Here is a 13536-nt window from a genome sequence, read left to right as displayed (position 1 = left end):
TGAATTTGTGCAAATTGCTCAGAAATTTGCTCAAGATGCAGACCCCCCCCCCCCCCGCTTCCAAAAAAAAAGTGCAAAAAAGGTCCCAGCATTCGGGAAACAGCCTGAAGTTCAGTTCGCAGAGCCAAAGCAATTCATACAAGCTGCAGAACTCGGTCGAGCCAAAAAGGAACCCAATTCCAACTGACTGACATCCCTAACCGTAGCTTGGTGGCAGAATGCATGACTTGAATCCATCAACTTCCAGGTTCGATCCTTGGCATCTCCACTTAAAGGGATCAGATAGGCCCTGATAGAAAAGATCTTTATCTACTTGAGACCCTGAAAGAGCCACTGCTAGTCTGTGGAGACAGTGCTGCGTAGATGGACCAACAGTCAGAAGGCAGTGCTAAATCAGATCATTCAGTACCAAATTAGCTCATACTCAGCCATACAATATGTACCCTGTTGCTTTGCACACTGCAGCTGCTGTGAGACATTTTGAACTTTCGCTAACCTATTATAGGACATATGAGAAATTCATTTCAGTTCATTTTTGATCAGGATTCACCCAGGTCGCAGCTTGAGAGAACTTGGACATGATCTGTGGTCGAAGTCCTTACATTTCTGATCTCGCAATGTGATTCGCAGGGCCCCCCCAAATGCGTTTGACGTCATGCGTACATTTGGAAAATGTGCATACTTCTGAAAAATGTGCACGGACATGCTTCATTTAACGGGAGAAGAATGCTTACATTTCAAAGAGGTGCACAAGGGATGTGGACATTCAGAAAAAAAATGCATGAAAATACGCACAGATTTTCGTGCAAAAACAAAATAAATCCCAAAACTCACAATCTGGAACACAGGACCACAGGAAGCTGCCTTATACTGAGTAAATCCCTTGGTCCATCTAGCCCAGTATTGTCAACACTGACTGAGAGCAGCTGTCCAGAATTTCAGGCAGGAATTTTTCCAGCCCTATCTGGAGATGCTAGGGATCGAAGCTGGGACCTACTGCATATAAAGCATGTGCTGTGTCACGCTGAGCCACAGCCATTCCATTGTGGTATGGATTCCAGTCAGAACAGGCTTTGAGATGGAATTCAGATGACTTAGGGGAGCTCCAGTTCTGCTGATTCACACATCCCTTATTATAGGACAGTGACATTCTTTTAGAACAGGGTGCAGAAGCTCAGGCCTACAGGCCAAATGTGGCACAACTGGGGTCCCATTCCAGCCCTCTGGGGTTCCCTTAATGACTGTACCCCCCTTCCCTGACCACCGCTCATCTGTACCTCTTTGCTTTTGGCCCCACCCAGTACTGAAATCCTTCCCCCATGAGCTTCTCCAAAATACAATTTGGCCCTTGGGCTGAAAGTGGCTCAACACCCTGGGCGGCAGGTGTGTGTGTGTGTGTGTGTGTGCATTTCAGTAGTTTCTTTAATTGGTGGAAGACAAGCAATTGAGGAATGAATGAATACAGCACATAGGAGGTGGAATAGAAGATCGGCTTCCACAACATGGAACAGACCAGGTTGGGGTAAGCTTTGACAATGATCCTTCACTTGTGAATTGGGGTGTATGACCAGTGGCTAGGGGTGTATGACCAGTATGACCAGTGGCTAGGGATGATGGCAGGTGGAATCCAAAAACATCTGGAGGGCTGCAGGTTGCCCACCACCGCACTGCAGGAAACTCAGGCCAACATACTTAGAGTTTCTCTCTGTTGACATAACAACCCTCCAGAGCAGGCTAAACTCAATTCTGCACTCAGCAATTCATTCCAACCAGGAACTGGTTCATTCTTGGCACAATGCCATGCCAAGGGGAAAAAATGTCATCAAATTTGTGCAACGGTTAATGTTGAATACAATATGTATTTTTTTTAATATATTTCTATATCCCAGGTATTGATTTTCCCAGAAGGTACATGTACAAATCGTTCGTGTCTGATCACTTTCAAACAAGGTGAGAAAGGCTTTTATGGATCTTAATTTCTGAACAGCTAGAGGTGGGTTGGGTTGTGGGGGTGGGAGAGGACATATAAAACTTGAAATACTGATTTAAAACATGATTAACTTACTTCGGATGCTACAAAATTAGGTGCTTCTTTAAAAAAATGTGTGTAGAGCACTTGGGGGTTTGGGAAGTTAAGAGCTGCATTTCTAGGAGTGTATCTTTCAGGTATATTGAATCCAGAATACCAAAAATACCATTTTACTTTAGCTTATAGCTCTTACTGTCAGTAACTAAGCCTTGGGAGAGGCATTTCAACCTTTGAGAATGGGGTAAAAACTGCAAAATCCAGAAACTATTAAATGATTTGTGATCAGAGGAAAGGAGTGGGGCCACAGGGTGTGGCATTCTGGGCAACCTCCAGAAGGCCAGATTAGAGCTTCATGTGGGCTGGATTTGTTCCACGGACTTCAGGTTTGACACCCCTGCTCTAGGTTCAACCCACAGTCCATGTAAGTTCTCCCCGTAGTGATTTTCTTGACCGGTTTAACAAATGACTTGTATTTCCAGGGGCCTTTCTTCCTGGTGTTCCTGTTCAGCCAGTGCTTATTCGGTACCCAAACACATTGGTAAGTTGACTGTGTTGTTGTTTTTCTCCCCACACCATTATTTTATCAAAAAATTTTCCATTTGCCAAACCTCCATCCCACTTCTGAAATCAAATTGAAAAGTGTAGTGTGTGTGAGGTGATCTTTAAAATCTTTTAAAAAGTCTAATAATGTATTTTTTTTTCATTTTTAAATCTAGGATACTGTGACATGGACATGGCAGGGCTACAGCTTGTAAGTGCCACCACCCTAATGCTAAATGTACTTCTTCTCCCAGGTAGCTGTTCCCTTGGTACTTGGCAAGCTGGGCTACCTTATTATACCATACTGTGCTGTATCAGGAAAACAATAAGAGAGGCACTGTATAAAACCTTCTTAGATATGGTATCAAATGCATACCAAAAGGAGTTTCTAACTAGGACAGAGAGGAAGGCCAGGACCTCTTCTCGATCATCCCTGAATGCAGGACATGGAATAATGGGCTGAAGTTACAGGAAGCCAGATTCCGGCTGAGCATCGGGAGAAACTTCCTGACTGTTAGAGCAATGCGACAATGGAACCAATGACCTAGGGAGGTGGTGGGCTCTCCCACACTGGAGGCGTTCAAGACGAGGCTGGACAGCCATCTGTCAGGGATGCTCTGACTTGGATTCCTGCATTGAGCAGGGGGATGGACTCGATTGCCTTGTAGGCCCCTTCCAACCCTACTATTCTATGATTCTGTGACTGCAAACGTTATTCTGCAAATTAATAGATTAATGACAGAATCCTATGCATGTTTAGTCAGAAAAAAAACCATACCCCATGCTGGCTGGCTAAGTTCACACTTAGGCCAAGTTCATGCAAAACAGTAAGCCAGAATTACGGAGAATCCTGGCTTTCCATTCACAAGCAAGTGTGCTGGTCCACACTGCCTGATCACTTACATGTGGCTTCTCCCACCACTGGGAGCAGCTTCGGTAACCAGGAACCCTCCAGGAGAAGAAAAAAAAAAGGTTAGTGTTATGTCCAAACCAGGACTCCTAGTTAGGGATGACGGAGAATTCCGCCACGGACTCCAGTGAGGCCGACATCCAGTGAATTCGGCCCCCCAGAGTCCATGGCAGAATGGAGCAATCCCCCCTGCCACCCCGCAAAGTCTTGGTGGACTGAGTCATATGGTCCTCTGGCGGGTCCGGATCCAGCCGCTGCTGTCTGCCATCTCCACCAAGGAAGGGGCGCAGCCGCCGTATCAGATGGAGTTGGTAAAGTGCTGTCCGGCTCACAGCTGACACCTGAGCCTCTGTGGACAGCTGGGAGTCCAAAATGACCTCAGGCTGCGGACCTGGTCTTTCAAGGGTAGCCGTACCCCATTCAACACCAGGTCAACATCCCCCAGCCTCCTCTTGTCTCCCACCAAAAGTACCTAGGGATGTGCGAAAGTCACTTACCTGGTCCCGCAGCTTGCTTTGCGGTGGGGGGGAGGCGCTTCGGTTCTCCCCCCAAAGTTGAGGCCGGGGGGGGAGGCGCCCCACCTCGCCCGGCCGAAATTCAGGCCGGGGAGAAGCGCCCTGTCTCCCCGGCCACGAAATAAAAAAGTGAATGTAAAAAAACACACACACACGTGATAGGCTACGTAACGATTAACGTAGCCTATCACGGCTAGATTTCCAAAGTCAGCCGTGATAGGCTACGTAAATCGTTACGTAGCCTATCATGGGTGACTTTGAAAAAAGAAAAAAAAGTGCGTACGCAAATGGCGGCACCCATGGGCGCCGCCATTTGTGTTCCTTATTTGGGCCCAGGTAGTCTACGTAAAGATTTACATAGACTACGGCGAAAATAAGGGTAACGCAAATAGCCAACGCATTCGGCCTCCCCGAGATCCGTAGAAATTCTCTGCCATCCCTAATTAAGTACCTCGGTCTTGTCAGGGTTCAGCTTCAGTTTATTCCTCCCCATCCAGCCACTAACCGTCTCCAGACATTTGGACAGGGATTCTACGGCCAACCTTGGTGAAGATTTGAATGAGAGGTAGAGCTACGTGTCATCTGCATACTGATGACACCACACCCCAAACCTTGGGGTGTGGAGAATACTGATGATACCGCACTCCAAACCCCAGTTTCCACTGGACTTTGTTCCGGTTCCTGCTGTGGTGCCCAACTCAGTCTGCAGTGAGTCGGGACCGTTTGTAGATTTTCTGGGCATCTTGCATATGGTCCCCCCACCCCCTCTTGCAGGTCTGCAATTTCCACAGATTGTTCAGAAATTTGCACAAATTGCAGAACCTGTGGGAGAAAAATGCACCAGAAAAAAGTTCCCAGAATTTGAGGAAAAGCTGGCAGCTTGGCGTTCAAATGCAAATCGAGTTGCATATGCCAAGAAACTCTGTTGAGTCAAAAAAGAACTGTATCTCCCAGCAATGCACATCCCTAATTCAGACATAACACTAAGCTTGTTCTTGCCTGTGAGCTCCTGGTCACTGCAGGCATTCCTGCTTTGTGGGAGGAGCGAAGCAGGAGTGATTGGATAATAAAGTGAGGTTCTCCAGAGTATTGGCTTATTATTTCATGTCAAGATTACCTTAGTGTCAAACCATTGCATCTGGCTTGTGTGTGCTTTCCGCAAACTGTTGCTTGCCTGGAAACCACAGGTTTTTGAAGTGGGTTTCCGATCCTGCTTGTGAACAAAATGAGGTTTGCACAAAGCGTTAGTTTGTGCTTGATTACGCTGCAGAAACATATTAGACATTCCTTGCAAAGTCCAAGGAAAGAATGGGAGTACCCAGCGAGGGTGGGGGCGGGGGTGGGGAGGGGAACAAATGGCCTTGCTGTGGTTTGTAGATACAGGAGATCAAGAGTGGCAGCTTTTGTTCATTAAGTGGCAGATCCTATACACATTTACCTGGGAGTAACTCAATGGGACCTACTTCTGAGTAGACACGTATAGGATTGCACTGTAAATTATAAGCGAATTCACAATTGTTCCATTGTTCACCTGCCCCAGCTATATGTTCTTGATTCAGTCGATGGCTGTTTTCTCTAAGCAGATGCCATGTTAGGGTAAACACAGCCGTCTTTGACAACCACCACTCGGAGTTACAGGCAGACAGAAACATTTTGTATCTCTGATCGTGCAAAGCGCTATTCACTTAAGAGGATAAACTGTAAATCAGCATGGTACCAAGCATTTCAATGAGGGAGAGCGTTTGTAGACATGAGGGAAAAAAATCCACCGAGTTACAAAATGGGAGTATGTAAAAATCACATGAGGAAAAAAACCCCACCCAGTTACAAAATGGGAGTATGTAGAAATCACATTGCTATCCAGTTTGCTTCCCCTCTGAAACTTCCTCAGCAGTGTTTTTCGCTTGCCTTTGCTTATTCCTCAGGGTGAAGTCTGTTCTTAAACACAGCAAGGGTGGGTGGGTGGCTGGGGAGACTGTCTACAAGACAAGACTCCTGTAGTTTACGTAGTTGTGTAGAAGAGTGGGGGCAGCTTGCCAAAGGCAGTTTGTCATATCATCAAGCTGCAGCGGCAAGAGAACCCACATGCACTGAACTTCCCTCTTCTCTGCAACTATTGAAGAAACAGAAATGCTTTTCTCTTTAATGGCCTGGCCACCTTTAAATGGGAGGATGTTGAACCTCAAGACAGTGGGGCAAATCTGGCTCTCTTGCAGTTCCTGTCTGACCCACCAAGGTTTCCAGTTCCAGCCCCCCACCTCCTCCTGGTCCCACCTCCTTTCCCCTATGAACTGCCAATCATTTGGTGGCTTCATAGGAGCATAGGAACACAGGAAGTGCCATGTACTGAGTCTTACCCCTGGCCCATCTAGCCCAGTATAGTCAGCACTGACTGGCAGCAAAGGCGCTCCAAGGTTTCAGGCAGGATTCTTTCCTAGCCCTACTTGGAGATGCCAGGGATCGAACCCGGGACCTTCTGCATGCAAAGCAGGTGCTGTACCACTGAGCCATGGCCCCTCCGTTTCCTGGATTTTGCACAGTTCCCCCCCCATTCTAAAACGTTGAAATACCTCTCTTGCAGCTTAATATTGGCACTACGAGCTTTAAGCTAAAATATGCTGCTATTTTTAGTATTTCTGCACATATTGGCCCCACCCCTTTTGCCTTTGGCCCCACCCACCACCAGAATGCAGCCCATGAGAGCGTCTCCAAAATTGAGTTCTGCTCTTGGGTTGGAAGAGGTTCAACACCCCTGCTTTAAATGATCTAAGTGAAGGTGGCTAGCGGTTTTGGCTGGAGTTGTCAGGGCCAACCCTGCCGTTAGGCAGAGTGAAGCAGTTGCCTCAGGCAGAAGATGCTAGGAGGTGGCAGAATGGTGTTGGCAGAGAGAGCTACGAAGCATGCAACCTACCCTACACCCTGTTTCCGTTAGGTGCAGTGGTGGACACAGCGGCATCGTCAGCGTTGAAGAAATATTCAGCTGCCACTCCATTTGGCTTTTTATCTATGGGACAGGAGGGGACACTGAATTGTTCTTTGCCTCAGGCAGCAAAATGTCTTGGGCCATCCCTGGAGGCTGAGGAGTGTGCTTCATTGCCAGTTTATTCGGTGGGGAGTGGGGGAGAAAACGGCTGAGCAACCAGTTCATTTGCATACTCTGTAAAAGATGGTAGTTGTAGAGTCTTAAGGGGGTTGGTGTTCCTCTCTGTAAGAGCCCAGAATGGTGAAAGGGGAGTGGAGGCAAGGCTAGCCACCCCAACTCGGATGTTAGGCCTAGTTGACACATGCAGCAGAATGGACTGCACCAGTCTAGATTGCCGATGGGTGACTGCATTTATGAATGTTCCCCTTTGGTGAAATCTTCCTGCATGTAGAAAATGCGCACACGTAACAGAGGGTGGGATCAAGAATCTTTTCCCCTGCTCTGCTAGTTTCCGATTTTGCAAGGAGTTGTGTGGGGCGGGGGGACGGGGGACCTTCAAATCCTAGAATCCTCTAACAGTAGCCTGAACCAGAGTTGTTCATCCCATCACCTCTTATTCCTGCCCCAAGGTTATATACCTCAGCAAAGTTTTTGGGGCTTCTTTTCTTCTTCTCCTTTGCTAGAAGAGGAGGAAGTGTTTTTTTGCTGAAAGAGGAGGAAGAACCTCCGGACTCAAAACTTGTTTCCCTAACATTGACTGTTGAAGGTGGTTTTAAAAAGTCCCTTTCAGCTTCTCATTCCCACCCACCTCCCACCCCCATCATTAAACTGGGAAGAATAATAGTCTACCTTGCAAGGTTGTTGTAAAGATTATTTAAGGGATGGGTGCGAGGCATGGTTATTATTGGATGTGACTTCTAAAAGTGGTGACAATTTGATTTGTAGTGTACATCTTAAAACCCAGGTGCTTACATGTGTCCAAATGGATTCATTTTTCCAGTTTTTTTGCTTAATAGCAACCATGTTTTATTTTTTAAAAATTCTTTTCCAGCAAAGAGTTGTTAGCCCTGACTTTGTGCCAGCTCTTTACAAAAGTTGAAGTTGAGGTAAGAACCAGACTAATGTTGGTGTTTTAACTTGGATTAGCTGATATAGCTGTGTCTGTTTTTCTTCCCCCTTCTTTCCCAATAAAGAAACTGCCTTCTTGCAAATGTTTTAGTATATGCTGATTTGGTCTATGTCTGTGAGAAGCTGCAGAGAGGTAGTTGAGTGCAGGAAACCACAACCAAGGGCCTCATGGAATCCTAAAATGGACAGGTTCCTTGCAGCATCAGGTTGCATGGGCTAGAGGCCAGTTTGAAGCGAGCTACAGGCTACAGCCAAAGGAAGTTTTTGCCACAATAAACCTCTCTGTTTTTAAGATGCCACAAGATTCTTGCCTGCATTTCTGATTTTTGGCTGTTCCTTGACAACTGATTCACATTAAGGGTGGATGAGCCCGTCCATTTCGATTGCCCATGTTTTGCTATTTTGTTGCCAGAATATTAATAGGAAAACATGGGCTTCAGAAAGGTGGATGCTTAGCTTGTTAAGGTTTGAGAAATGCTGAAATCAATTACAACTTCAGTATTGCTTCTTCTTGTTGTTGTTTTCTTTTTTAGAAAATAGTAAACATTCTTGATTTTAGGAAGGCACTGCAATTTTTGTTTGTTTGTTTACCTAGAAAAATTGATGAGCTTGTGATATTGAACCATGCTTATTTATTGAGAGGGTTCACTTTTAAAAAAGTGTCCCCAAAACATTATAAATAAATAAATAAATAAATAAATAAATAAATTCCACCAGTAGATTGTCTTTTTTAAAGGATGTGGCACCATCTGGTGGCTGATCTGCTTATCTTCCCTAGCTGATGAGTTAATTCAAATCAAAACAAAATTGTGTGACCAGATACCCCTGTTCTTGACTGTCTACTGACCTCTGTTTGATTACTGAAAAAAATACTGCATTCTTTTCTGCAGTTTCTTCCTGTCTACGTTCCAACAGAGGAAGAGAAGGAAGATCCAATTCTTTTTGCCAACAGAGTTCGTAACAAAATGGCGAGGTGATGAGTTCACATGGGGGTATTATTTTTGCAAAGTATCTTAAAGTTGTTGATGACTAGCTTCTGTTAGCGAAGGAAGAACAAGTGATGTTCGAGATTGCTATGATACTCCAAACATGGCCTCCCCGCTCATTTCCTGCCCGATTCCTGTTCGCGTTAGTGATTGCTGCTCACTTTGTGCCAGCGGGAAACTTGCACAAATCAAGCAGCAATCAAATGGGAGATTTGCACACATTTCCCCAAATTTGCATGAATGTCATACTTTGCACAACTTTCCTCCACAGGCTGAAGCAGGGCAGAGGAGATTTCTGCAGATTAGGAAATCTGTACAGATCAAACTGGGAATCAAGAATGAGATGAATGCAAGCACGTTTGACAACTTGCAAATATTTTCGGCAGATATGTGCTCACAATCGGGCTTTCGAATGGGATATGGTTGCATGTTTCACGAGCAAAACCAAAATTCTCATAGATCCCTAGCTTCTATACAGTGGGCGCGATCCACTCCTCCATATGTGCAGTGCTTCTTTGTGAGGGATCCTAGTAAGGCTTAATAGAGCCCTGTGTTTCTTCACCTTCCTCTCTTGCCTACCAGCAGATATGGAGGCTAAGACCAAAATAATAAATGCTTGTTACTGTCAGGTCCCAGCTCCAGCCCTGCAGTGGGCCTTGTAGGTTATAGCCAGGATTTGATTAGAAGTAGCCAGGAAGGGCTTGGGCCTATTCAGCCCCTGGAATGTCAGAGTCTGTGTGAGCTTCTCTCTGTCGGTGTTCTCAGAGCGGAGCCAGGGGGAGTCACCCGACTCCCTGCCCACCTGCTGGTCTGGCCTTGGCAGGCAGGGAGGCTGGAAGCTGTCCATGAGAACCTGACAGGGGTGGGGTTTGCAGAAGGGTTGTCCAGGTTGAAACGCCAGTGCTGGGGGGCTGAGCAGTGACACCCTTTTTAGACAGAGGCCTTGCTGAAAGGCTAAAGGCCCTTGTCTGTCAAGGGCCCTTTCAAGCTGATGCAGAGCCTTTGCTAGGAACATCTCGGCTTTATTGCCGAAAACCTTCTCTGTTTGGATCCATCATCATCTGGGAAGTTGAAGGCACTCTGCACATGGACTCTTCCTTAAGTGGAACTTTGGTTTGCTAATGACTTGCTATGAAAAGTATTGTGAAGTTTTTCATCGACTTAACTCTCGTTTGTTGTGGATTGTATGTCTTTGTTCATCATCAGCTCAGCATACTGGCAGGCTGGGTTTGATCTATGACTTTTGGACTTTACTATGCCTGGAAGCATTCAGTGTGGAGTTACCAGTGCGAAAGCGGTGGCACAGAACTCTTTGTGTGTCTGGGTTTACCCTTCCCTCCATCTTGATAAGCCACAACCATTCAGCCTGGAGTTACCAAAAAAAGATTCAAAGCTGGACTCTGTATGGGTGTGGTTTTGTTTAGGCCTTCCAAGGATTTATCCCTTGATTCCCTGATGGGGTCATTTCAGGATCATTGCCATTCCATGTGTGGGATTGGAACCTCATGTATGGATTGCCTGGGTTAGATATGCCAGAAATCCAGAGTCCCTTCCCTTGTGTTCAGAACTATGGAGATGGCAACGAGGAAACCATGTTGATGAGGATCTCAGTCATGGTAGTATGTTTAGCTTTGGACTGTTCTGGAATTACATAGAGTCTATCACTATTGACCATCAGCTATGTGATTTCTGAAGAGCGGAACCATTAAGCTTTTGCCATGGGATTTCTTGCAATAAAGAAATCTCCCTTATCTGGGTGTCCGGTGTCAGATTGCCTGAGTGTGTGCGCTGGGGGGATCGAGAAACCTGACAGCATGTTCCAAGCAAAGGCTCTTCACCTTTGCATCAGCTTAAAAGGGAAGGTATGACCGAAAGACTCCCCCTCCAGATCCCTTGACAAACAAGGTCCTTTAGCCTTTCGGCAAGGCCTCTGTCTAAACAGAGCATCACTGCTCAGCCCCCCAGCACTGGCGTTTCAACCTGGGCGACCCTTCTGCAAACCCCACCCCTGTCAGGTTCTCACGGACAGCTTCCAGCCTCCCTGCCTGCCAAGGCCAGACCAGCAGGTGGGCAGGGAGTCGGGTGACTCCCCCTGGCTCCGCTCTGAGGACACCGACAGAGAGAAGCTCACACAGACTCTGACATTCCAGAGGCTGAATAGGCCCAAGCCCTTCCTGGGTACTTCTAATCAAATCCTAGCTATAACCTACCAGGCTCACTGCAGGGCTGGAGCTGGGACCTGACAGTTACACAGTTATGTATTTAGTCCTTGTATTAATGTAGAGGTAGAGGTGAGGGATTTCAAGCCTGGGGTACTCCATATGGCCATGTCCCCTTTCCCCCAACCACTGTTCATTTGGTGGTTTCCTGGGTTTTGTGCAGTCCCCCCCCCCCTTCTAAAATGCTGAGATGTCTCTCCTAAGGCTTAGTGATTGGCAGTAACAGCTTTAAGTTGCAATACGTTGCATTTTTCTTTTGGACCCGCCCACCACTGGAATGTGGTCCCACAAAGCTTCTCTGAGATAGAATTCGGCCCCCAGGCTGAAAGAGATTCAACACCCTTGCTTTAACCCAAGGTTAAAACAAGCCACAACATGCTGATACGTTGTGTGCTTTTGGCCCCCACCCACCACTGAAATGCCGCCCCGAGAGCATCTCCAAAATTGAATTTGGCCCCACCCCTCTATTAATGCAACTTCCACTGTAGCTTTTGCCTTGAACGTCATGGCAGTTCTTCCATTGCTGCGACGTTCTGTGAAATACGGATGTTTCTTAGTGCTTACGATGAGAAGATAGGTTTACCTCTTTAACTGGTGTTGTGTGTCCCTGTATTTTGTTTGTCATTTGCAGTGCTTTAGATGTGCCAGTTACTGATCACACATACGAAGACTGCCGTCTAATGATTTCAGCAGGACAGTTGACTTTGCCCATGGAGGCTGGTCTGGTTGAATTCACAAAAATCAGCAGGAAGTTGAAGTAAGTGTGTTTTTGCTGAGTACATGACCACAGTAGACTTTGTGGCACCTTAAAGTCTAACACAGGGCTGGGTAACTTAGGGCCCACAGGCCTTATGAAGCCCCCACTGCTTCTCCCCCCCCCATAATTTTAACAAAATCCACCCCCAAGGTATTCATAGAGGCTCTGGAGCATCCAAGGGGTAGAATTTAGCTAGTTTGCTAGCTAAATTTGGCCCTTTGAGCACTCTGCAGCTGCCATGGAGCACCAAAGGCGTTCCATTTAGGGATGATGCATGCGCCTGATTCAGTCCTGGAGTCTAGAGGACCCACACCCCCGAGTCGTGCCTGCCGAGTCCCTGTCCTCGCTTGACACCCCCCCACACGCTCGCCGAGCCTCCGGCACTCGGCTGGGACCCATGAGGAAGCACTGCGCGTGCCATTTTGCAAAAAATAAATTAAAAAAATGACAGTCACGATATACGCACATCTAGTTGTGTGCAAAATGGTGACATGAATGGCCCATATACGCAAGATTAATCTTGCATACATGGCCCATTCACAGTGCCATTTTGAATATAACTAGATGTGTGCATATGGCGATTGCCGGGTTGTTGGGTTTTTTTTGGAAAATGGTGATTGTGGTGTTCAAGGATGGGTCCTGGAGGGAGTGCAGGTGGCTCAGCGAGTGGCGGGAAGCTGGAGCATGGGTCCAGGGGTGCACGAGTGGGGGCAGGGGCTGGGCAAGTGCCCAGAGAACCCAGACAGGGGGGCGCACCCATCCCTCCCTAGCTCTATTTCGCTTGGAAACAAGCTAAATTTAACCACGGCAATGCTCTGTAGTGCTACAGAGCTGGTTGCTGCTGAATTCTGGTGGCAAGCCCATGATTTCGCCCCGGGGGGGTTGGCACCCCGCAGCCTGCCGTGGGGTCTGGTGAGTAAAAGTGCCGCCACCCCCCCAAGCCTCCAGACATTGCCTACTCCTGGTCTAACACATTTATCATGGCATAAGCTCTCATGGAAAAGGTGCATATGTTGGGGGCAGGTGGTGTCCTTGAAAGCTAGTGCCATAATAAATTTGTTAGTCCTGAAGGTGTCACAAGACTCTGCATTGTTTTTGTGGCAACAGGCTAGCATCGCACTCCTTCTGGATTTTGTCCAAATGCGAAACTTGCTGACAGTTGGAGGCCTGATGAGGTTTCCCCTCAGACCAGAGTGCAGTGGGGAGAGGAGGGCTAAAGCCCCCCCTTATCCCCCCCCACCAGGGTCCTGCTCCTTCTTTAATGAATTTAAAACAGAGAAACCAACGCCAACCAAGATGAGGCAGATCAAATGGAACTGAAAGGAATTGATCTTTGTCTGCCACCAAAGTGACTTGAAAGTAGGTGTCAGGTGTGCCTTCCTGGGGAGAGTATCCACATTTCATGTGCCACCACTGAGAAGGCCTTGAGCAATCCAGTGTGGGATCCTGTAAATCACTGGGCCCCTTCACATGACACTCACATTAACGAGGACCACCTGAGGCAGGGAAGCCTGAGGGTGTCTCTGTCT

The 13536-nt window shown here is 47.1% G+C and overlaps 1 protein-coding gene across 1 annotated transcript in view; it reads left to right on the top strand.

The window, feature by feature from the left end:
• LPCAT2 (lysophosphatidylcholine acyltransferase 2) overlaps window positions 1–13536 on the top strand; it is a 61816-nt gene that overhangs the window by 31657 nt on the left and 16623 nt on the right. Inside the window, exons 5-10 of the mRNA XM_084812867.1 lie at window positions 1890–1950; window positions 2509–2567; window positions 2746–2780; window positions 7969–8023; window positions 8936–9018; window positions 11882–12007. Of these exons, the coding sequence (XP_084668993.1) occupies window positions 1890–1950; window positions 2509–2567; window positions 2746–2780; window positions 7969–8023; window positions 8936–9018; window positions 11882–12007 (419 nt within the window). The remainder of the gene's footprint in view (window positions 1–1889; window positions 1951–2508; window positions 2568–2745; window positions 2781–7968; window positions 8024–8935; window positions 9019–11881; window positions 12008–13536) is intronic.

This window comes from Heloderma suspectum, chromosome 8 (genome assembly GCF_057233095.1).
Source record: "Heloderma suspectum isolate Gila_16-S chromosome 8, 16-S_ref, whole genome shotgun sequence".
Lineage (NCBI taxonomy): Eukaryota > Metazoa > Chordata > Lepidosauria > Squamata > Helodermatidae > Heloderma > Heloderma suspectum.
The sequence above is the reverse complement of the archived record's forward strand: the minus strand, read 5'-3'. Positions and strand labels throughout refer to the sequence as shown.